This window comes from Zalophus californianus, chromosome 9 (genome assembly GCF_009762305.2).
Source record: "Zalophus californianus isolate mZalCal1 chromosome 9, mZalCal1.pri.v2, whole genome shotgun sequence".
NCBI classification, from domain to species: Eukaryota; Metazoa; Chordata; class Mammalia; order Carnivora; family Otariidae; genus Zalophus; species Zalophus californianus.
The window spans coordinates 19,777,471-19,803,749 of record NC_045603.1 but is presented as its reverse complement, the minus strand read 5'-3'; the positions used below and the strand labels follow the sequence as shown (position 1 = coordinate 19,803,749).

Sequence of the window (26,279 nt, the reverse complement as noted above, 5' to 3'; positions counted from 1 at the left end):
AAAATGTAATATTTGTTTCAGAGGTACAGGTCTATGATTCAACAGTGTTACACAATTCACAGTGCTCACCATAGCACATACCCTCCCCAATATCTGTCACCCAGCCACCCCATCCCTCCCACCCCCCCACCACTCCAGCAACCCTCAGTTTGTTTCCTGAGATTAAGAATTCCTCATATCAGTGAGATCATATGATACATGTCTTTCCCTGATTGACTTATTTTGTTCAGCATAATACCCTCCAGTTCCATCCACGTCATTGCAAATGGCAAGATTTCATTCCTTTTGATTGCTGCATAATATTCCATTGTGTATATATACCACATCTTCTTTATCCATTCGTCTGTTGATGGACATCTTGGCTCTTTCCACAGTTTGGCTATTGTGGACATTGCTGCTATAAATATTGGGGTGCATATACCCCTTTGGATCCCTACATTTGTATCTTTGGGGTAAACACCCAGTAGTGCAATTGCTGGGTTGTAGGGTAGCTCTAGTTTCAACTTTTTGAGGAACCTTCACACTGTTTTCCAGAGTGGCTGCACCAGCTTGCATTCCCACCAACAGTGTAGGAGAGTTCCCCTTCTCCACATCCTCGCCAACATCTGTCATTTCCTGACTTGTTAATTTTAGGCATTCTGACTGGTGTGAGGTGGTATCTCATTGAGGTTTTAATTTGGATTTCCCTGATGCCGAATGATGTTGAGCACTTTTTCATGTGTCTGTTGGCCAGTTGGATGTCTTCTTTGGAAAAATATCTGTTCATATCTTCTACCCATTTCTTCATTGGATTATTTGTTCTTTGGGGGTTGAGTTTGATGAGTTCTTTATAGATTTTGGAGACTAGCCCTTTATCTGATATGTCATTTGCAAATACCTTCTCCCGTTCTGTTGGGTGTCTTTTGGTTTGGTTGACTGTTTCTTTTGCTGTGAAAAAGCTTTTTATCTTGATGAAGTCCCAATAGTTCATTATTGCCCTTGCTTCCCTTGCCTTTGGTGATATTTCTAGGAAGAAGTTGCTGCGGCTGAAGTCGAAGAGCTGCTGCCTGTGTTCTCCTTTAGGAGTTTGATGGACTCCTGTCTCACACTGAGGTCTTTCAACCATTTTGAGTCTATTTTTGTGTGCGATGTAAGGAAATGGTCCAGTTTCATTCTTCTGCATGTGGCTGTCCAATTTTCCCAACACCCTTTGTTGAAGAGATTGTCTTTTCTCCATTGGACATTCTTTCCTGCTTCATCGAAGATGAGTTGACCATAGAGTTGAGGGTCCATTTCTGGGCTCTCTATTCTGTTCCATTAATCTATGTGTCTGTTTTTGTGCCAGTACCATACTGTCTTGATGATTACAGCTTTGTAATAGAGCTTGAAGTCCAGGATTGTGATACCAGCAGCTTTGCTTTTCTTTTTCAACATTCTTCTGGCTATTCAGGGTCTTTTCTGGTTCCATACAAATTTTAGGATTATTTGTTCCATTTCTTTGAAAAAAGTGCGTGGTATTTTGATAGGGATTGCATTAAATGTGTAGATTGCTCTAGGTAGCATTGACATCTTCACAATATTTATTTTTCCAATCCATGAGCTTGGAACATTTTTCCATTTCTTTGTGTCTTCCTCAATTACTTTCATGAGTATTTTATAGTTTTCTGAGTACAGATTCTTTGCCTCTTTGGTTGGATTTATTCCTAGGTATCTTATGGTTTTGGGTGCAGTTGTAAATGGGATCAACTCCTTAATTTCTCTTTCTTCTGTCTTGTTAGTGTATTGGAATGCCACTGATTTCTGTGCATTGATTTTATATCCTGCCACTTTACTGAATTCCTGTATGAGTTCTAGCAGTTTTGGTGTGGAGTCTTTTGGGTTTTCCATATAAAGTATCATATCATCTGCAATGAGTGAGAGTTTTACTTCTTCTTTGCCAATTCGGATGCCTTTTATTTCTTTTTGTTTTCTGATTGCTGTGGATAGGACTTCTAGTACTATGTTGAATAGCAGTGGTGATAGTGGACATCCCTGCCGTGTTCCTGACCTTAGGGGGAAAGCTCTCATTTTTTCCCCATTGAGAATGATATTTGCTGTGTGTTTTTCATAGATGGATTTTATGATATTGAGGTAGGTACCCTCTATCCCTATACTCCGAAAAGTTTTGCTCAAGAAAGAATGCTGTACTTTGTCAAATGTTTTTTCTGCATCTTTTGAGAGGATCATATGATTCTTGTTCTTTCTTTTATTAACGTATTGTATCACATGGATTGATTTGTGGATGTTGAACCAACCTTGCAGCCCAGGATAAATCCCACTTGGTTGTGGTGAATAATCCTTTTAATATACTGTTGGATCCTATTGGCTAGTATTTTGGTATGAATTTTTGCATCCACGTTCATCAGGGATATTGGTCTGTAATTCCGCTTTTTGATGGGGTCTTTGTCTGGTTTTGTGATCAAGGTAATGGTGGCCTTATAAACAAGTTTGGAAGTTTTCCTTCCATTTCTATTTTTTGGAACAGTTTCAGAAGAATAGGTGTTAATTCTTCTTTCAAAGTTTGGTAGAATTCCCCTGTGAAGCCATTTGGTCCTGGCTTTTGTTTGTTGGGAGATTTTTGATGACTGCTTCAATTTCCTTAGTGGTTATAGGTCTGTTCAGGTTTTCTATTTCTTCCTGGTTCAGTTTTGGTAGTTGATACATCTCTAGGAATGCATCCATTTCTTCCAGATTATCTAATTTGCTGGCATATAGTTGCTCATAATATGTTCTTATAATTGTTTGTATTTCTTTGGTGTTGGTGGTGATCTCTCCTCTTTCATTCATGATTTTATTTATTTGGGTCATTTCTCTTTTCTTTTTGATAAGGCTGGCCAGGGTTTTTCAATCTTATTAATTCTTTCAAAGAACCAGCTGCTAGTTTTGTTGATCTGTTCTACTGTTCTTTTGGTTTCTATTTCATTGATTTCTGCTCTAATCTTTATTATTTCTCTTCTCCTGCTGGGTTTAGGCTTCATTTGCTGTTCTTTCTCCAGTTCCTTTAGGTGTAGGGTTAGGTTGTGTATTTGAGGCCTTTCCTGTTTCTTGAGAAAGGCTTTTATTGCTATATACTTTCCTCTTAGGACTGCCTTTGCTGTATTCCAAAGATTTTGAACAGTTGTGTTTTCATTTTCATTGGTTTCTATGAATTTTTTTAATTCTTCTTTAATTTCCTGGTTGACCCATTCATTCTTTAGTAGGATGCTCTTTAGCTTCCATGTATTTGAGTTCTTTCTGACTTTCCTCTTGTGATTGAGTTCTAGTTTCAAAGCATTGTGGTCTGAAAATATGCAGGGAATGATCCCAATCTTTTGGTACTGGTTGAGACCTGATTTGTGACCTAGGATGTGATCTATTCTGGAGAATGTTCCATGGGCACTAGAGAAGAATGTGCATTCTGTTGCTTTGGGATGGAATGTTCTGAATATATCTGTGAAGTCCATTTGGTTCACTGTGTCATTTAAAGTATTTCCTTGTTGATCTTTTGTTTAGATGATCAGTCCATTTCAGTCAGGGGGGTGTTAAAGTCCCCCCCCATTATTGTATTATTGTTAATGTGTTTCTTTGCTTTTGTTATTAATTGGCTCATATAATTGGCTGCTCCCATGTTAGGGGCATAGATATTTACAATTGTTAGATCTTGTTGGATAGACCCTTTAAATATGATATAGTGTCCTTCCTCATCTCATATTATAGTCTTTGGTTTAAAATCTAAATGTCTGATATAAGGATTGCCACCCCAGCTTTCTTTTGGTGTCCATTAGCATGGTACATGGTTTTCCACCCCTTCACTTTCAATCTGGGGGTGTCTTTGGGTCTAAAATGAGTCCCTTGCAGACAGAATATCAATGGGTCTTTTTTTTTTTTATCCAATCTGATACCCTGTGTCTTTTGATTGGAGCGTTTAGCCCATTTACATTCAAGGTAACTATTGAAAGATATGAATTTAGTGCCATTGTATTGCCTGTAAGGTGACTGTTACTTTATATTGTCTTTGTTCCTTTCTGGTCTGTGTTACTTTTAGGCTCTCTCTTTGCTTAGAGGACCCCTTTCAATACTTCTTGTAGGGCTTGTTACATGTTTGCAAATTCCTTTAGTTTTTGTTTGTCCTGGAAGCCTTTTATCTCTCCTTCTATTTTCAATGACAGCCTAGCCGGATATAGTATTCTTGGCTGCATATTTTTCTCATTTAGTGCTCTGAATATATCATGCCAGTCCTTTCTGGCCTGCCAGGTCTCTGTGGATAGGTCTGTTGCCAATCTATTCTTTCTACCATTGTAGGTTACAGAACTCTTGTCTCAAGTTCTGCCCGAGATCCTGCTTTCAGGATTTTCTCTTTGTCTCTGAGACTCGCAAGTGTTACTATTAGATGTCGTGGTGTTGACCTAGTTTTATGGATTTTGAGGGCGGTTCTCTGTGCCTCCTGGATTTTGATGCCTGTTTAATCCTTCCCCAAATTAGGGAAGTTCTTTGGTATAATTTGTTCCATATACCTTCTGCCCCCCTCTCTCTTCCTTCTTCTTCTGGGATCCCAATTATTATAATATTGTTTCATCTTATGGTATCACTTATCTCTTGAATTCTGCCCTCGTGATCCAGCAGTTGTTTATCTCTCTTTTTCTCAGCTTCTTTGTTTTCCAACATTTGGTCTTCTATATCACTAACTCTCTTCTGTCTCATTTATCCTAGCAGTTAGAGCCTCCATTTTTATTGCACCTTATTAATAGCCTTTATTTCTACTAGAAATAGATTAGATTAGTTAGATTTTAGTTCTTTTACTTCTCCACAAAAGGTTTCTCTAGTATCTTCCATGCTTTTTTCAAGTCCAGCTAGTATCTTTATAATTGTCATTCTGAACTCTAGTTCCAACATCTTACTAATGTCCGTATTGATTAGGTTCCTGGCAGTCGGTACTGCCTCTTGTTCTTTATTTTGAGGTGATTTTTTCCATCTTGTCATTTTGTCCAGAGGAGAATAGATGAATGAGAGAACAAAATGCTAACACGGTAAAACAACCCCAGAAAAATATACACTAAACAAATCAGAAGAGACCTGAAACCAGGGGAAAAGAAAGGGAAAGAAAGAAAAAAGAAAGAAAAAAGAAAAAAAAAGAAAAAGAAAAAGATAAACAAAAAAAAATATGATCAAATACGATCAGGCTGGTGGAGAGATCAGTGCCACATACTAGATTTTGGGCGTATTTTGGTCTATTAGAAGAAACTGCCTCCCAAAAGTTTAAAGAAAGAAAAACTTATAAATTTATAAAAATAAGGGTAAATACGATGAGGGGATGGACTATGACTGTAAAGATGAAAATTATAAAAGATTTTATAAAGGGAATTGATAAGAACTTGGTTGAAAAAAGAAAGAAATTAAAAAAAAAAGGGAGAGTTGTGATCAGGCAGGAGACTAGAGCAAAGCCAATACACTAGAGATTTAGCCTATATTTTGGTCTGTTAGAAGGAAGTGTAACCCAAAATCCAAAATTTTAAAGAGAGAACAACTTATATATATACCAAAAATAAGGTTAACTACTATGAAGGATGGAATATGACTCTAAAATTGAAAAATAAAGATTTTTTTAAAAAGGGATTGATAAGATGTTGGTTGAAAAAGGGAAAAAGAAAAATTCAAAATAGAAAAAGAAAAAAAATTTAAAAAATTAACTTTCAAAGACTAAAGAATCTTGGGAAAAAAAGCCATGAATTCTATGTGCTGTATCCCCCTAGTGTTGGAATTCTGCCATTCTCATTGATCAGTAAACTTGGTCTTGGCTGGCTGTTTTTGCTGATCTTCTGGGGGAGGTGCCTGTTGCAGTGATTCTCAAATGTCGGCCATATATATTTTGGATTCTAACACTTCATTGGATGTATCATTTGCAAAAATCCTCTCCCATTCCACAGGTTGCCTTTCAGTTTTGTAGATTGTTTCTTTTGCTGTGCAGAAAGCTTTTATTTTGATGAAGTCCCAATAGTTTACTTTTGCTTTTATTTCCTTTGCTGCAGGAGCCATATCTAGTAAGAAGTTGTTACAGCTGATGTCAAAGAAGTTACTGCTTGTGTTCTCCTCTAGGATTTTTATGGTTTCAGGTCTCCCACTTATCACATACATTTTGAATTTATTTTTGGGTATGGTGTAAGAGAGTGGTTTAGTTTTCCCAATACCATTTGTTGAAGGGACTCTTTTTCCCGCTGGATATGCTTTCCTGTTTTGTTGAAGATTAATTGACCATATGGTTGTGGGTTCATTTCTGAGTTTTCTATTCTGTTTTATTGACCTATGTGTCAAATATTTTTGTTTCAGTACCATATTATCTTCATCACTACAGGTTTGTAAGATAATTTGAAGTCCGGAATTGCTTGCTTCAGCTTTGCCTTTCTTTTTCAAGGTTGCTTTGGCCATTTGGGGTCCTTTTGGTTTCATACAAATTTTAGGATTGTTTTAGCTCTGTGAAAAATGCTGTTGGAATTTTCATAGGGATTGCATTAAATGTGTGGATTGCTTTGGGTACTATAGAAATTTTAACAATATCTGTTCTTCCAATCCATGATGAATGGAGATAGAAGATGTGGTGTATGTGTGTGTAGTATATGTATCTATATATGTATTGTGTATATATATGTGTGTATATATACATACACACACAATGGGATATTAGCCATAAAAATGAATGAAATCTGCTATTTGCAATGACATGGATAGAGTTACCGAGTATTATGCTAAGCAAAATAAGTCAGTCGAAGAAAGACAGATACCATAGGGTTTCAGTTATGTGTGGAATTTAAGAAACAAAACAAGTGAGGGGCACCTGGGTGGCTCAGTCGTTAAGCGTCTGCCTTCGGCCCAGGTCATGATCCCGGGGTCCTGGGATCGAGTCCCACATTGGGCTCCCTGCTCAATGAGAAGCCTGCTTCTCCCTCTCCCTCCACCTGCCACTCTCCCTGCTTGTGCTCTCTCTCTTTCTGTCAAATAAATAAATAAAATATTTAAAACAACAACAACAACAACAAGTGAGCAAAGGGGAAAAAAGAGAGTGAGGCAAACCAAGAAACAGACTTTTAACTACAAAGAACAAACTGATGGTTACCAAAATGGAGGTGGGTGGGGGATGGGTTAAATAGGTGATGGGGATTAAGGAGCCCACTTTTTGTGATAAGCACCAGGTGTTTTATAAAAGTATTGAACTACTATGTTGTACACCTGAAACTAATATAACAGTATATTATAATGAAAGATATGTTCACTAACTGCAGTTTAAATAAAAACTTCAAAAAACCATTGTTCCATTCTCATCTCTAAGGATGAAAAATAATAGATGTTTTTAGTATAGTTTACATTTACAGAATAATTGAGCAAATAGTACAAAAGTTCAATATATACACTCCACTCCCCTCATTCCAGCTTCCCCCATTAGTAACAAATTGCATTAGTGTGATGCTTTTGTTATAATTAATGGACCATTTTTTGTTACAATTAAGGAACCAATATTAGTACATTATTATTAACTAGTCTATAGTTCACATTAAGGTTCATTCTTTGTGTTGTACAGTTCTATGGGTTTTGACAAATGAATAATGATATGTATCCATCACTTTACATTTTCATACAGAAGTTTAATTACCCTAAGAATATCCTGTGTTTCATCTATTTATTCTACTCTCACTCCCCTCACATCCTAAAAACTGATTTTTTTTTTACTATCTCTGTAGCTTTGCCTTTTCTAAAATGTCATGTAGTTGGAATCATACAATATGTAGATTTTTCACTTACCAATATGCTTTAAAGTTCCTCTGTGTCTTTTCATGGCTTGATAACACATTTCCTCTCATTACTGAATAATATTCCATTGTGTGGATATACTAGAATTTGTTTATTCATTCACATTTGAAAGCCATCTTGGTTGTTTCCAGTTTGGAGAATTATGAATAAAGCTGCTATAAGCATTCATGGGTAGGTTTTTGTGTGGATATAAGTTTCAAACCCAAATGGATAAATACCTAGGAGTGTGGCTAGTGTATGATAAAACTATGTTAGCTTTAAGAAATTACCAAACTGTTTTTCAAAGTGGTCCCACTATTTTGCATTTCCATAAGCTATAAAGGAGTTTTAATGTTGATCTGCAGCCTTTCCAGCATGTAGTTTTATCAGGATTTTGGATTTTAGTCATTTTAATAGGTAAGTGGTATAATCTCATTGTTGTTTTAATTTGTATTTCCCTAATGATACATGATGGCCAACTTGTCACATTTCTAGTGAATATGTGTGTATTCATCTGTGTATCTTCTATGGTATTAAATTCAATTTGCTAAGAAATTTTTAAGAACATTTACCTCTGTTTTCGTAATGAATATCAGTCTATAGTTTTATTATAACGTGTTTGATTTGGGTGCCAGATTAATATTGGTCTGATAGAATGACTTGGGAAGTAGTTCCCCCTTTTTAATTTTCTGGAAGAGTTTGTGTATAATTGGCATTATTTCTTCCTTAAATGTGTGGTAGGATTTTTTTTTGTGTGTGTGTGTGGTAGGATTTTGGCATCATTTCTTCCTTAAATGTTAGGTAGGATTCACCAATGAAGTCACGTGGGTGCCCAGTTTTCTTTATGGGAATGTTTTTAACTATACATTCAACTTTTGTAGATGTAAGGCTATTCAGATTATTTCTTTTGGAGTGATTTTTGACAGTTTGTTTCTTTTATGGAATTATGTCATAGATTTTATCCTTGAGGCTTTTTGACTTTGCTATCTAGGTATTCTGTGTTTATACTGGCCATTTAAAAACTATGCTGCCAGTTTCTTAGAATTTTCTAAGGTTTGATCTGTAAAACAAGAATTACAGTATAGTAAAGCATAAACTAGTATGGTTAAGATGTCCCTAAGAAAATGTAGAAGTAACTTTACTTGATTGCCACATGACCACATACAAGTGAAAAAAACTGAATGTTAGAATTGATGTTAGAATTTCCTTAAATATAAAAAAATTTCACAACTCCACTTTGCAGATTACAATGTGAACTTTTAATAAGATTACTAAAAATTTAAGTATTTTGCTTTTGTACAGATAACCAAAAGCATTAATATTTAAGATAAGGATATTACTGATAATTTTTTTTTTTTTTACTGATAAAGTATTTTTGTTTATATAACTAAACTTCTTTTCTTTCTTATGTTTCCTGGAAGAATCCTTCAACACCTCTGGGCTTCAATTTATCCACTTGTAAAAAAGAGGCAATTAGACTAGACATTTGCTAAGATTTCTTCTGTATTTAAAAATGTTATTATTCCAATACTTAGAATTTACTGAGAAAAAATATTTGTAAAGTTAACTACGAAGTGCTTAATTCTAAAGTATTTTAATCTACTCATATCAATTTGAACATAAGTATACACAGATGACTAATAAATGATTTGTAGATATTGTAAAATGAATTTTTCCCAAGTTTATTTACTTGTAAGCTGCCAATCTAAAGTAATATTGTTTTGGGAAGAGAGAAAATGAAGTCACAAATAAAATCTTTATACTTCATGTTCCAAAGGAAGATAAATATCTCTTGTTTAAGCTACCTATTCAAAATCCAAGTCAGAGTGACACTCACTTTAGTGTCAGTGCTTTTGTTATTAATCTTCCTAACGAGAAAGGTAAAAATGAATGTTTTTGAAAAGATACATTGGCAGCGTTGCAGCAGCTATTAAAGTAGAGGACTTAAATTGTGAGAATTTAAGTTCTTCATGGATCCTGGAAATTAAGCTTGTTTTTGTGAAGAACTTGATCAGAAACAAAATAGTTTCACTGAATGTTATGTTGTCTGGGCACTCTTCAAGAGCACATGGACACAATTTATTCTCTAACAGGAGCCATGCTCTGGTTCAGATATAAAACTTTCACAGAAAAACTCTGCAGGGTATGTGTAAAAGGAAACATTTAAAAATTGTATTATAATTACAACAGACTATAAAGATACAGATTTAGTCATTGTTTATCCTTTGCTCATTCTTGGAATTTTAAAAACTAAAATTTGTAATGAGAAAGTTCTGGAAATCTTGAGTGTGGCTTACCATCCAATCCAAGACAAAAATTATACATTTTAAGTAAAGGCAAGTTCAGGCCAATTTGGTGTTTTAGAAGCAGCATTGTCTGCAGCAGAAGCTTCTGGTAGTGCCCTGCAACATATTCCCCAGTCCCACCTTGGATGTTAGCCACAGCTGTAATAGACTTGTACTCGATCTCAGACTCACCTTTTGGTGATAGCAACCCATTTCCAATGAACGTTCCATTTCTCCACTTTCTGACACAGTGTCCTTTCCAAGGGCATGGAGCCACCAAGGTGCATAGGCACTATATCCCAGAAATGTAGAGGAGTAATGCCCTCAATCAATGGGTCCAGGGCTCATGGACAGATGATCCAGCCTCTAGTCCTTCTGGGGGACAATTCTGGGAAGCACCTGTTCATTTATTTTTGTTTTGTTTATACTTTATTTTTTATTTGTTTTATAACACAAAACTATTTTTAATATAAAATAATACATTTTGATTGTAGAAAGTGTTTGAGAATAGATTTTCCAAAACATCCTTCTCAGACAAAAAAACTTCATCAAAGATACAGAAAATCTGAATTAAGTTTTTTTTTTTATGCACCTGTTCATTTCTAAGGAGGTGCTGGTCTTGGAATCAAGTCCCAAGCACCCACAGTAGAAATCTTGATAATATATCCTTGTATTGTATTTTCTTCCTCGTCTCATTCTTCCTGCTCTCACTCCTGCCTCCCCCAGGAGGCAAATAAACTTCTTGTGCCTGAGTGTTTGTCTTGAGATCTGTTTTTAGGAGGAATACAACATAGGACTTTGGTGTGATAGTGGAAAGCAGATCCCTAGGATGGGCTTCTAGCACTTGGTCCCTTATCTTATTTTAAGAATAAACAGGATGATGGTAATTTCTGGTGTGCATCACAATTCATAAGAATCTCACCTGTGGTGGATTGGGACAAGAAGCCATGAGTTATCCAGTAGCTCTGTCACTAGAATGATTTAGGGGCAAAGATTGTGGAATTGACTAGCATTTGTTAATTGTCTTGGAAACCTTGAAAAAAGGAAGTAAAGACTCAGATCCACCAACTATCATCTTAGGGCACTCTGAAAGCCAAAAGGCCACTTCTGTAGTATTTAAAGAGACCATTATCTCCTCATCTGTAGGACAGCTGTGGTGAAAACCAGGCCCAGGGTTTAAGGGTGGCAGACCTGCAAAGGAGATGATATGTGCAGTCTCTACAAGTCTGCTTTGCTAAAGTCACAGCCCTGATATTGAAGGAGAGGACTGAGATTTGAGATGAAAAAATTTGGGTGGATACACTTGAGCAGTTTGAATATCATGGCAGCCAAAGCAGTATTTTCTCCTTTACTAGAGGAAAGCAGCCTTGCCTTACCTGGAGATCATGAAGTGTTCACTTGAAGTGGATGCCTTCCATGTACAATAACCCCTGCCACCTCAGTATTTATCTTTCCCTATTGCCTTGAGAATAATGTCAAGTTTCAGCTGAGAGAGAAAATATAGTCCTTGATCTGGGAAGAAAGAGCCTATTTACTGAAAGAATTTTAGGAACTGGCTAACAAGCACTGGCAGAAATCTGGAGAACATGTGTGGGAATAGATCTTGAGTCTGTCGGACCAGAGTGGGCAGAAAAAAGGCTGGATAGAGGAGAGTTTATTGACATGAGAGCACGCTCTTATGACTCAAGATTTAACATCCTGGCAATAGGGCTGGTGCTAATAGGCTGTTGGGATGATTTCATGAAATTTGGTCATGATGGCCTACGCTAAGTGAGATGGAGATGCTGAAATCGCCTTGTCAAAGTACTGAGGAAGAGGTCAGGGGCTGAGAGGTGGGAATGTTAGAATGGATTTATTTCTTGTGTTGAGAGAGCCAACCTACTATTTTCCCAGGAAGGATCCAGAGAACTCTCTTTACTAAGGAAAAAAACTTAATTCAGATTTTCTGTATCTTTGATGAAGTTTTTTTGTCTGAGAAGGATGTTTTGGAAAATCTATTCTCAAACACTTTCTACAATCAAAATCACTACCTGCCGGTAGTGATATTCAACCATCAGTGGCAAAGCAGCACCAAGCTGAAGTGGCAATCAAGATTCCCTGCTAAGCAGGGATCTGTGTTGGTAATTAATATACCATGGTGTACCTCATGCTCAAGGTAGAAGGTAGCAGACTAGAGTATAGCTTTAACTGTAACACTCCAAGAAAGCATGAGCTGGTGAGAAGGCTAATGTCAGCTGCTATAAAGGAGAAGTGTTTTCCTGTAATTATTATCTCATCATGTCCATCCATCGAAAAGGAGGCCAAAGTCCTTTGAAAAATGCCACCTTGGGGCACCTGGGTGCAGCTGGTTGGGCAGCCGACTCTTGATTTCGGCTCAGGTCACAATCTTGGGGTTGTGGGATCAAGCCCTATGTCAGGCTCTGTGCTCAGTGCACAGTCTGCTTGTCCCTCTCCTTCTGCTCCTTGCTGCGCTCTCTCATAAATAAATAAAATCTTAAAGAGGAAAATGCCACCTTTTCCACTACAAGTATATATAAAAAATATTTCCTCAGTCTTTCTTTAAAGAACTATAAACTACTTGTCAAAGTAACTGTACAATGGAGAAAGGGGAATACTTAATCCTTTTAAATGTTGTTGGATAGAGGGCCAAATTGACTTAATATCAAGTAATCTAAGATGTCATCATTTTCCCTCAATTAGAGTGGGGCATTATGGACACCAGGTAACAAATAAAGTCTGGGTTCCAGTCCATCTTACAGTACTTTCAACTGGACTAGATAGGTCCCTGTGGCTATTGCCCTGGTCTCTGAGTACATACTTGGGATATTCTTAACAGCTTCACATTGATTCCCTGACCTATGGAATAAAATCCATTATGGTAGGGAGGATCAAGTAGAAATCCCTACAATTGCACACTGCCACCCCAGCCAAGATAGTAAACTAGAAAAAAATATTGCATTCTGAGTGGAATTGCAGAGATTAGCACCATCTTCAAACACTTGAAGGATGCAGAGGTGGTACCCTCTGCATTCACCTGTATCACCCTGCTAAATCACAAGGACCATGGTAGAAGACAAAGGACTATCATAAACTTGACCAAGTGATCATGCCAATCATGGCTCCTATGCCAGATATGATACCTTTCCTGGAACATATCAACACAGCCTCTGGTATGGGATATGACTGTTGATTTGGAAAACTTTTTTTCAATCATTAAGGACATCAAAAGTGTTTATGTACATGGGAAGGATAGCAATGCATGCTAACCTACTGTCATAGGGTTATGTTAACTCTCTTGCTCTCTCACTATGTAGTCTGCAGGAATCTTGTTCATACTGATATTCCACAAAACCTCATGCTGGTAACTTGTATTGGTAAATCAGGCTAAAGATTTAGTGAAGAGGAAGTGGAAGGGACTCTTGGTGCCTTATAAGATAGAAGATAGAAGACACAAGCTAGAAGATAGAAGATTCAGATCCTTGCAGATTTTAGGGGTCCAGTGGTCTGGAGAATGCTGGGACAGGGTAAAGGACAAGGTACTCAGCCATCAGAAAGGATGAATACCCACCATTTGCATCGACATGGATGGAACTGGAGGGTATTATGCTAAGTGAAATAAGTCAAGCAGAGAAAGACAATTATCATATGGTTTCACTCATATGTGGACTATAAGGAATAGTACAAAGGACCATAAGGGAAGGGAGGGAAAACTGAATGGGAAGAAATCAGAGAGGGAGACAAACCACGAGAGACTCTGGACTCCGGGAAACAAACTGAGGGTTACAGAGGGAGGGGGGATGGGAGGATGGGGTAACCGGGTGATGGGTATTGAGTGCACGTGATGTGATGAGCACTGGGTGTTATACACAACTAATGAATCATTGAACACTACATCAAAAACGAATGATGTACTATATGTTGGCTAATTGAACATTAAAAAAAAAAAGGACAAGTTACTGAACTTGCACCCTCTACCATTAAGAAAGAGTTATAGCATGTTGGGGGCTTTGGCTTTTGAAAGTCAAATACTGCTCTCACCCATTTGTGGGGAGATTTGGAAGGCTGCTAGTTTCAAATACAGTCCAGAGCACAGAAGGCTGTGCTCCAGGTTCAGGCTATGACATAACTTGCCCTGCTGCTCAGTTGATTACATGACAGATTATCCATTGACAGACACTACAGATACCTGAGGTAGACACTGTGTAGCATCTCTGGCAAGTTCTAATAGACAGCACAAGATCTTAGGTTCTGGAGCAAAGTCATATGCTTTCTCATTGTTTGAAAAGCAACTCCTGGTATGTCTCTGCATTTATCAGAAACTGAAAATCTGATGTCAAATGATTAACTGGAGCTGCCCATCAAGCGGTGGATATTATCAGATTCACCAAATCATAAGGTCAGATAGTCACAGTAGTAATCCATCATTCGATGGAAATGATGCATTTGGAATCAAGCCTGAGTAAGTCCAGAGGGCATGTGTAAGTTACATGGACAGGTAGCCTAGATTCCCTATAATTTACCTCTCTTGCACTAATGCATCTCCTTCAACCTATTCCTATGATCTCATCGGGAATTCCCTATGATCAGTTGTATCAGTTATTTATTGCTACAGTAATGCCATATAATAATCAAAAAAATCTTTATGAGAATCAATGATGAGCATTTGTTATTCACACATCTAAGGCCAGCTGGGAATTGGTAGGCATATGTTCTGGTCTTGGCTGGGCTTGCTCACATTTTGAGCTTGGCTGCCGGGTTTCTAGAACAACTTAGCTATGCTCCACATATCTTTCATTTTTCATCAGACTATCCCAGTCACGTTCTTATATCAGTGGCAGAGGCAAGACCAACCATCCAAGTATTTTTCAAGCCTCTGCTTGGATCACATTTGCTAACATTCTGTTGGTCCAGAGCAAAATCACATGGCTAAATTCAGAGTCAAAAGGTGTGGCAGAACGCTCCACCCAGAGTGGGAAGGCAATGCAAAATTATATGGCAAAAGGCATGGAAACAGGAAGAGGTGAAGAACTGAAGCTCTTTTTTGCAATATCAACATGCCAGGTGACAGATAAGGAAAAAGTAGGCCTTGTTCATGGACGGACCAGCTTGATATGTTGGTGTGAGCCAACAATGGCTGGCTTCTACACTATTGCCTCTCTCAGAGGAGGCCATAGAGATTAGTGGTGAGGGAAAAAGCTTCCTGATGGACAGAGCGCTTCAAACAGTACTCTTGGTCATCCATGATGATAGAGAAAGACATGGCCTGAGTTAAGAATAAAAAAAAAATCTTTTTGACTATGGCAAAATGTGCAGATTTTTGTATCATGGAATGTCAATGAGAAAACACTCACATGAGGAAGCAAAGATCAGGCAGACAGGATGATTCCAATAGATTTCAGCCAGTCTTGTCCATAACCACTTCAGGCTTGCACAACAAACCCATGAATGGAGTGATCATGGTGACAGAGTTGGAAGCCATGCATGGGATGGGCCCAGTAGCTTCGATTTTTTTCTCATTAAGGATGATCTAGTTACTACTACTATTGAATATGTGATCTGTCACAAGCAGATACCAATGATTTGGTACTATCCCTTTATTAAAATCAACTAGTTACTTGGTAGCAAGTTGTGTGTGTTAATTTCCTTCTACCCCAAAAGAGGAAGTAATTCATTTGTATACTAATTAATTTGTACTCTTAATGTAGGTTTGCCCTCCTTTCCAGCAGTACCTCTGCCACCATTACTATCTGAAGGTCTACAGAATGCCTATTACCAACATAGTATCCTGCATTACATTGCCTCAGACCAAGGAACTGTTTCATAGCAAATGAAGAACATGAACAATTAGATCAATGAATCTACATATACAGCATTATCCAGAAGCAGTTAATCTAGGAGAACAATGAAATGACCTATTATAGGGTCAGCTTAGGCATCAGCTCAGGTATAACATCCTGTAGGATTAAGATCCCATTTACCAGGATATGATACATGTACTATACCAATGGCCAATATATGATGCCATGTCCCCAACTGCAAGGTGCAGGAACCAAGAGGATAGAAATAGGATTGGCCTTTCTTACCACCATTCCCAGTGAGTTACTTGTAGAATGTGTTTCCCATTCCTACCACCTAGGCTTTGCTGGATTGGAGGTCCTGTATCCTGACGGAGTAAAGGGAAGAAGCTCGCACACTTCCACCAGGAAGCACTGTAAGGACTCCACAAAACTGAAGCTACAGCTGCCAACTGGTCCTGTTGGGCTGCTCATGTCTGTGGGACAACAGGCAAGAAAGGGGAATTAATATGTTGGTTAACATGAGGAGCTAGGAATGTGACTACAAAATAAAACAGTGAGGATGTGTCTGGAACTCAGGTGATTCACTGGGGGCATGTCTTGATGTTTCCAAGGCTGATGAAAACAGCAAACAAACAATTGTGATAATCATAGCCTAAAAAAAGGCAAAGTAACCAAGACTGTAGATCCCTGAAGGGATGAAGGTCTGGTTCACTCTAGCAGTCGACCATACTAGGTCAGCTGAATTTCTGGCAGAGAGCAATGAAAACCTCAAATGAGGCGGGGAGGAAGAAGATAATGAATATATTTTGGCCTTGGGTTCGGTAATAACAGGAACTGTAGCTTGTCTAATCCTTCTGGGTAGTCTTTTATAGAATGTGGCTGACCACCACCTTGAAGATTCAGTGATGGAGTGGACTTAATATGGGACTCAAGCAGCTCTGCATAGGCAAGAACTATTCAGCAATACACACCTCTTTTGCCCAACATCACATCCCCTTGTCAACTTCTGCTATCAGCTACAAATGCACTTGACAGTTATGACCTCAGACTTGTCTTTTTTTTTTTAAAGATTTTATTTATTTATTTGAGAGAGAGAATGAGATAGAGCATGAGAGGGGAGAGGGTCAGAGGGAGAAGCAGACTCCCCGCTGAGCGGGGAGCCCGATGTGGGACTCGATCCCGGGACTCCAGGATCATGACCTGAGCCGAAGGCAGTCGCTTAACCAACTGAGCCACCCAGGCACCCAGACTTGTCGTTTTTTGCTAGTGAAATCCCACCACAAGTGTGAGCCATGCATCTGTTTTCTGTTCCAAGTCCTTTTTCAATGTTGGAAGCCCACCTTCCCACACAAAAGTACAGCCCAGAAGTGCTGGGGTAATCAATGCTCCTGGAGGTAACTTTCAACTAATGGGGGATGGAAACTGGTTAATAATTATCCTATCTGTATTAGGTGGGCATTTTTGGGAGGTATTTTGTAAGCTCCTCAGATCTTAGCCCAAAATGGCAACCTTAATAATATACTTTTGTATTGGTTTTCTTCCTCTTGCTCTTCCTGTTCTCTCACTTCTGCATCCTGTGATTACCTCACAAATGACATACTTACACTCAAGTCCTTTTCTCAGGGTCTACTTTCAGGTGGGCTAAACTAAGATGAGCACCATTAATCAAATGCATTTATATATCTTTTCATGTAAGTATTTTAGAAATTTTCTACACTGTGTGCAAATAATTCTTCGTGAATTATTTGGTAAGGTGAGGACAGCATTTTAAATATTTTTTTTTCTGTTTAGGCAATAAAAGAGTTGATCACAAGACGCTTGCTTGCTCTGAGACACATTGAAACTACCTTCAATTCAATTTCTATCTGATAATAAATATTTTAAAAATATCTGACACTTTAAGAGCATAGGAACTAATGGACAAGTGGTGGAAAGCTCTATATGCTAACAAATATGACCAATAAATTCCAAATTCACACTTTCTATGATATATAAGCTTCAAGTTGTCACAGAATATTTAAATCTGGTATTAGTCTCTGTCAGAAACTTCTTAACTACTCTTACAATACAAATGCACATAATATTTTTCATGCTAAAACAGTCACAAAAATTGAATAACTCACTTAGCCAAATTCACTTTTTTTGCAAAGAGTCTATTATTGATCGCCAATTGACTTCATTTTCAATGCTCACCGCATCCCTGAAATATCCCATCTTAGTATTTGTAGCACTAACAGCACTTTATTTAGGTTATTCTATTTTTCAGTCATAGCCCTGTATTTTGGTAACAAGACATACTGCCAGGTTATAGACACTTTATTTTTTATTTTTTAACATAGAGGAAGTTTGGTGGTGGATATATGGCCAGTTGATGTTTTTATGACTAGAGTTCAAGTTCAGGTTCTCTTTCTCATAGAATGTAATGTATACCTACACATGTATATGTAACTGTTATCAAAATTAAGCTTAGTCACTAAAAGAAGATTCACTGTCTGAAATTTCTTCTGTATTTTTTTCACCTTCACCATCAGGCACTGGAGCATCTGGCCTCCTAAAAGAGAAGGGAACAATTTTTAAAGGTTTTTCCAGCTGAAAAAAAGAATTTCCTAACTGTAAATTAGGTTCATCCTAGAATATTGCTGATAATAAATCTGCCAAGTCTGCACCCTTAACTGAAAGAGTCTCCCGCTCTCCACAGCATGCTTCTCTTTGGTTTCTCCAGCGCCATAAGGACCAAGTGCTGTTCCTGTATGGGCCACAGCACTGTTTTCTCTTGCCAGTCCTTACAGAATGCTACTTCAGCACTTTCTGCCTTCTCATTACCAGGGAGACCCAACTACAGATGGAGATGTGATGTAGAGAGGTTGGTATGCCCACTGCTACATCTCTGCAGCCTCCAAGTGTACAGGAGGCAGAGAGAAAGGAAAGCTAGAAATGGAAAGAAAAGGAAAATCTTCATGTTTCAGGAAAGCTGCAAAAAGAAATTTAAAAATGGAAGAGAGTGAAAGAATGGCTATTAAGAAACACAAACAATATGGAAATTTTGCAGGGGAGAAGAGGGTCTGGTAAAGGTTCTTAATGTTTGTTGAGTGTTTTCATTTATATTTTATCTTCATAGAATGAATGTAAATGTATGTAAAAAGTATGAGTTGGCAAAAATAATGTCTCAAAGATTCCCTAGGCACAACAAAGAGTTATGAGAATGGTTAAACTCCAACTTTGCAGGGATATATTATAATAGACCAAATGAAATTTTAATGGTGTCATCAAAACAGTCAACTAGATAGGCTCTATAGTGTTTGTTAGTAAATCATTTAATCAATATGGTAATACTATTGTTCAGCCTCTCTTCACTCTTACGAAGAAAGTAAATTAAGCAAGTAAAGTATACTTCTGGGGAAATTAAGAAGGAAAGGAAAAATGATATAGCATTGAAACCTACCAGACTTATTTCTCCCTCAGGCTCTTTGATTCTTATTAAAGAATTAGGACACCAACCAATAAAACTTTGCCACAAATATAATTACTGTTACTCAAATTAAAAAATGTACAATCTACCATTTAGTTATTAAGAATTATGGCTGAGGTTGGGCTTATGTTTTTTAATATTATATGTCATGCTACAAAACAGAGAAATGCTGGCATTGCTCCCAGCAATGGGTCAAACATAAACCCATTTGCTCTGCTGTACAATTTTAGATTATGCTTATGAGGAAGTCACATGTACTCAATATAGTAAAACTTTAAAGCTGGGTACAGCATGTCTAAGTTTTGACTGATATTCCATCCCTAAAATACTAACACAAGACCATAGTCTTCATTGTTCTCCATAGAAGCAAGAACTCTAAAATAGTGGGCATGAATACTGGAAACATTTTCCAAGTAAGTTTCTCTGCTATATAGGTGATTTCTTACTGTCTTTACTTCGTTAAAAAGGAAAAAATTACCAGAAGGAATTATTTGAATACTACATCAAATTATATCTATGGCAACTCAAACAAATAAAACAATGTATACGATGCCTCCAAAATAAATGCTAGTTAAGGGCAAAAGCAGCTTAAGCTTAGAAGGAGCTGAAATTATATACTTCATTTATGTGTGTAGCCATTTTTAAAAATGTGATCATCACAGCTGTATAGCATAGGGTTAAGAACACAGATTCTGGAGTCAGAATGTTTGGATTCAAATCCAGTCTTGCTACATTTTTGAGCAACTTTGGGGAAGCTAGGTAACCACTCTGGATCCAACTAACTAACTGGATTGTTATTAAGATTAAAATGAGGGGTGCCTGGGTGGCTCAGTTGTTAAGCGTCTGCCTTCGGCTCAGGTCATGATCCCGGGGTCCTGGGATCGAGCCCCACTTCGGGCTCCCTGCTCAGTGGGGAGTCTGCTTCTCCCTCTCCCACTCCCCCTGCTTGTGTTCCCTCTCTCACTGTGTCTCTCTCTGTCAAATAAATAAATAAATTTTTAAGAAATGATTAAAATGAATTATTATGTGTAAAGTATATCAAATAATATTTGGCACATAGTAAATATATTAAATAAATGCTATCTTCTATCATCATCATCATCATCATCACATACCCACCATTTTTCCAGGAACTGTGTTAGGTGCTGGAAATACAGAAATGAATAACAAGTAGTTCCTGCCCTGAAGAAGCTGATATTTTAGGGGAATATTTCAGAGGGAGACAGAAATGCAAATTATTATTATATAGTGTGATATACATGAATACAGTTGTAGTAACTATGCTTATGTGAAAAGAAAAAGTAATTCACTCTATGAGGTTTGGTCAGAGAAGATTTCAGAGTAGTGGAGACACTTGTGAAGGCTATTAGGATAAGAGTAGGAGTTTCCCAGAAAAGATGGGAATAAGTGGGGATGAGAGGGTTCTGAATAAAGAAAAAAAAAGGGGGAATTCATGCCGCATTTGGGAACTATAAGTCATTTGGGAGCTAGAATATAAGGCAATTGCAGTTAAAACTTGATGACATTAGACCATTTGGCAGGAGCAATAGGTATGAGAATTTCCTTCCTATTTAAGGATGAATAATACTCCTTTGTATGTATATACTACATTTTGTTTAGCCATTCACCTGTGGGTGGGCATTTGGGCTGTTTCCACCTTTGTGCTACTGTGAATAATGCTACTATGAACATGGTATACAAATACATGTTTGAGTCCCTGCTTTCACTTCTTTTGGGTATATACCCAGAAGTGGAATTGCACAACCTTATAGTAATTCTATGCTTAATTTCTTGAGGATCTGCAATATTGTTTTCCATAGCAGCTATATTATTTTACATTCCCACCAACAGTGCACAAGGGTTCCATGTTCTTTGTATCTTTGCTAATACTTGTTATTGCTTGTCTTCATTCATTTAAAAATAAATTTTAGGCTACTTTGACTTGGAATTGCTAGGAAGACAAAAGAAAAAGCATACACTAGTCCCTTTTGGATATAAAAAAGAGAAAAACTTCAAGATATTATGAGAATCAAAAGGGATAATGTGTATGAAAGTATTTTATAAGTTAAAAACTTTACATGAAAAACCCACAGCAAATATTATCCTCAATGGGGAAAAGCTGAGAGCCTCTCCCTTAAGATCAGGAACACGACAAGGATGCCCACTCTCACCACTACTGTTCAACATAGTACTAGAAGTCCTAGAAACAGTAGACAACAAAAAGAAATAAAAGTTATCCAAATTGGCAAAGAAGTCATCAAACTCTCTCGCTTCGCAGATGACATGATATTTTATGTGGAAAATCCAAAAGACTCCACCCCCAAATTACTAGACCTCATACAGCAATTCAGTAATGTGGCAGGATACAAAATCAATGCACAGAAATCAGTTGCAATGCAACTGTAGAAAGAGAAATAAGAGAAATGATTCCATTTACAATAGCAACTGTAGAAAGAGAAATTAGAGAAATGATTCCATTTACAATAGCACCAAAAACCATAAGATACCTCGGAATAAACCTAACCAAAGACGTAAAGAATCTATACTCTAGGAACTGCAGAACACTCATGAAATAAGTTGAAGAAGACACAAAAAGATGGAAAAATATTCCATGCTCATGGATCGGAAGAATAAACATTGTTAAAACGTCTATGCTACCCAGAGCAATCTATACCTTCAATGCCATCCCGATCAAAATTCCAATGACATTTTTCAAAGTGCTGGAACAAACAATCCTAAAATTTGTATGGAATCAGAAAAGACCCCGAATCGCCAAGGAAATGTTGAAAAAGAAAAACAAAGCTGGGGGCATCACGTTGCCCGATTTCAAGCTATATTACAAAGCAGTGATCACCAAGACAGCATGGTACTGGCACAAAAACAGACGTATAGACCAATGGAACAGAATAGAAAGCCCAGATATAGGCCCTCAACTCTATGGTAAAATAATCTTCAACAAAGCAGGAAAAAACATGCAATGGAAAAAAGTCAGTCTCTTCAATAAATGGTGCTGGGAAAATTGGACAACCACATGCAGAAGAATGAAACTTGACCATTTTCTAACACCATACACAAAGACAAACTCAAATTCGATGAAAGACCTCAATGTGAGACAGGAATCCATCAAAATCCTAGAGGAGAACATAGCAGTAACCTCTTTGACATCGTCCACAGCAACCTCTTTCAAGATTCATCTCCAAAGACTAGGGAAACAAAAGCAAAAATGAACTTTTGGGACTTCATCAAGATAAAAAGTTTCTGCACAGCAAAGGAAATAGTCAACAAAACAAAGAGGCAACCCACAGAATGGCAGAAGATATTTGCAAATGACACTACAGATAAAGGGCTGGTATTCAAGATCTATAAAGAACTTCTCAAACTCAACACCCAAAAACAAATAATCAAGTCAAAAAACGGGCAGAAGACATGAACAGACACTTCTCCAAAGAAGACATACAAATGGCTAACAGACACATGAAAAAATGTTCATCATCACTAGCCATCAGGGAAATTCAAATCAAAACCACATTGAGATATCACCTTATATCAGTGAATGGCAAAAATTGACAAGGCAAGAAACAACAAATGTTGGAGAGGTTGGGGAGAAAGGGGAACGCTCTTACACTGTTGGTGGCAATGCAAGTTGGTACAGCCACTTTGGAAAACAGTGCTGAGGTACCTCAAAAAATTAAAATAGAACTACCCTATGACCCAGCAATTGCACTACTGGGTATTTAACCCAAAGACACAGATATAGTGAAAAGAAGGGTCACATGCACCCCAATGTTCATAGCAGCAATGTCTGCAATAGCCAAATTGTGGAAAGAGCTGAGATGCCTTTCAACAGATGAATGGATAAAGAAGATGTGGTCCATATATACAATGGAATATTACTCAGCCATCAGAAAGGATGAATATCCAACTTTTACACCAACATGGATGAGACTGGAGGAGATTATGCTAAGGGAAAGAAGTCAAGCAGAGAAAGTCAATTATCATATGGTTTCACTTACTTATGGAACATAAGGAACAGTATGGAGGACATTAGGAGAAGGAAGGGAGAAATGAAGGGGGGAATTGGAGGGGGAGATGAACCATGAGAGACTCTGGACTCTGAGAAACAAACTGAGGGTTTTGGCGGGGGGGATGGGTTAGCCCGGTGATGGGTATTAAGGAGGGCACGCACTGCATGGAGCACTGGGTGTTATATGAAAACAAGGAATCATGGATCACTACATCAAAAACTAATGATGTATTGTATGGTGACTAACATAACATAATAAAATAAAAAAAAAGTTCATAATAAAGCTTAAAACAATACCGTCATTTCCAGACTGGATATTCATATTCTTAGGGGGAACAAAATTTTGGCTTTTTATGTTATGATCAGAATTGCTCTTGCTTGATCTTTATATATATATATACCTTTTAAGTTGTTTTTCATGCAAAGAAGTTTTTTTAAAAGATGTTTTTTAATTTATTCATTTGAGAGAGAGAGCACACAAGAGCATGAGCAGCGGGGAGGGTCAGAGGGAGAGGGAGAAGCAGACTCCCTGCTGAGCAGGGAGCCCCAACTCAGGGCTCGATCCTAGGACCCCAGGATCATGACCTGAGATGAAGGCAGATGCTTAAGTGACTGAACCACAGGCGCCCTCATGCAAGGAAGTTTTAAAAGATATGTTTGAAATAGTTGCTATCTTAATGTACTGGCCTAAAGTTTAGTTTCTCAAAATTCAAAGGATTCACTATTAAAATGTGAAGATGAGGACTTTATAACAGTTTCTCAGTTTCCTAAATATGAGTGAATCACTAAAAAAGAGTTTATCAGCAAAATGCAGAAACACATATAAAGTCAGAGTACATTCATGATGTATCATGTATATTTTTTTAAAATCTCAATCTTTAGTGGTTATATAATAAAAAACACTATTTTGGTAGCTACATTTTAATAAACACACTTATATAATTTGTGGCACCAAGATTATCCATAAAAGTCTTAATAAAAGCAAAATTTTTTTAAAGTTTAAATTTAACTCAAAACTTAGTCTAATTATATTTTAAAATACGTATTTTAAGCCACTTATTAAAGTTACTAAGGTTGACCTCAATAAAAAATGAGTCATAATTTAGAAAGGAAAGGAGAAGGAAGAACTAAACATATATCAATCAGTACTTTTTAGCATATCAGATGCTGTGTCCATGTTCTTTTTGATACTCACCTTTCTCCCATTTATGTGCATCAAATAAGGATGCCAACCACAATTCCTGCTGCCTCCATTCTTTCCCTATACCCTGCCTTGTTTCAGTCACATAATCCAGGGTTGGCCAGTCATTAAGCATTTCTTCCCCTGGGAAGAGAGACTGATTCAAGGGAGGGCACATGACCCAAGCTAATCAGAATGTTTCCCTAGAAATGAGCTATGATATTCCATAGTTAATTTCATTCGATTAGCAAAACTAACAATACTAAAGCCTTCATAACTGCTAATTCCTTGGCTTCAAGGAGCAAGATCAACTACTGTAGGAGAGAAGTGAAATATTATGCCAAGGAGTAAAGCTGGAATGAGGTGCTAGGAAAGAGAGAACACCAGACAGACAACAAGCACAGATGACATTGAGCTCCTAGATACTGTCCTACTTAGACTTAGCTATGTGAATCAATAACTTCCATTTTTGTTTAAGCTAGTTTGAGTTGGTTTCTGCGATTCTGAATGTGAAAAGAGTCCTAAAATACAAATATCATTGGTTTAATTTGTTTTCATTAAAGAGATATTTGTATTTGTGTTTAAAACCACAGTCACTTTAAGGACACAAAAAGCACATAAACATACTTTGGAAAAACATTTATTTATGTAGATAAATAGTTAAAAATATTTTTTATTTTCTTTAAAACCATTACATTTAAAGCAGATTAAGTCACAAAAACATTGTTAGTAAAATATTGCTGAGTGGGTTATGGGGAGAGAGTACAGTAGTTGTCATTTAAATCACTTTTCAATATTGATTATAGCACATATAAACCTATAATGTCACATGATCCTGTTGCCAATTAGTAGTGTTCTGTCATAGCTCTATGCAAGGGCAACAGGTGGTCTTAAAGGAAAAAGCAAAACACTAAATTCCTGAACCAAGATTGCACTGAGTATATAAAAAGACCTCTGGGGTGGTTATAAAAGTGACAATTTAGACTTTGATATTACAGTAGCTAGTGAGACTTATTTCAGCATTACATTTATTCAAATTACACATACTTTGGTCTTTTCCCTTCTGAATGCCCATCAACACAGGTATATCCTATCCTTTGTCGTGGTACATAGGGAAACAATGTAATACTTAATACTATATATAAAAAAAGAAAGAAAGAAAGGAAGGAAGAAAGAAAGAAAGAAAGAAAGAAAGAAAAAGAAAGAAAGCCCTCCCAGTAAAGACTGGCTTTTGCTATTTATCTTGGGGTCCTTTAGTTCCCAGCTGCCCCCTTATCTTTTGCTCACTAGTCATTGACACACCACAATGCTTTTTAATACCATCTCTTTAATATTTCTATTATTTCTCTCATGTGATCAAGGTCTCCAACTCTGGACCAATAATAATATTTTGACATTGTTTTTTCCTGTCCTGTACTTTCTAGCCAGTCTGCCAGCCAGTGGTTGAGAAGTGACAATCACATTGCATGGGACTCCAGCTCAGCAAGAATTAAAAATGGAAGCAGAAAAACTATCTCTGGAATTGTTCAATTGGGAAATTGAAGTCTATCCTATCCTCAACCAGCCAAAGCCCAGACTTTAATCCATTATTTTGTTGTGTAACTGGAGGTAGACAAAGATCACTGGAAGATAAGGAATTCCCTTAGAGGGCTGGACATCCCTTCAATATAATTAACAGAACGTTTTCTTGGTTTCTAGTATCCTTTTGGTTACTACTAATAAACCCCCTCTTGTGAAAATGATAAGT

General features: G+C 37.3%; 1 protein-coding gene and 1 long non-coding RNA gene across 5 annotated transcripts in view; both read right to left on the bottom strand.

The window, feature by feature from the left end:
• Positions 1-16,602, bottom strand: part of LOC113922829 — an 81,210-nt gene extending 64,608 nt beyond the window's left edge. Inside the window, exon 1 of the long non-coding RNA XR_003520083.2 lies at positions 16,145-16,602. This is a non-coding gene — a long non-coding RNA (uncharacterized LOC113922829). The remainder of the gene's footprint in view (positions 1-16,144) is intronic.
• Positions 16,603-18,164: 1,562 nt separating this feature from the next.
• WASHC3 (WASH complex subunit 3) overlaps positions 18,165-26,279 on the bottom strand; it is a 51,043-nt gene continuing 42,928 nt past the window's right edge. For 3 of the 4 annotated variants that reach the window (XM_027595153.1, XM_027595154.1, XM_027595155.1), the window contains one exon: positions 18,165-18,410. In XM_027595153.1, the coding sequence (XP_027450954.1) occupies positions 18,326-18,410 (85 nt within the window). In that variant the 3' untranslated portion in view covers positions 18,165-18,325. The remainder of the gene's footprint in view (positions 18,411-26,279) is intronic. The other variant, XR_003520082.1, reaches the window with a different exon arrangement.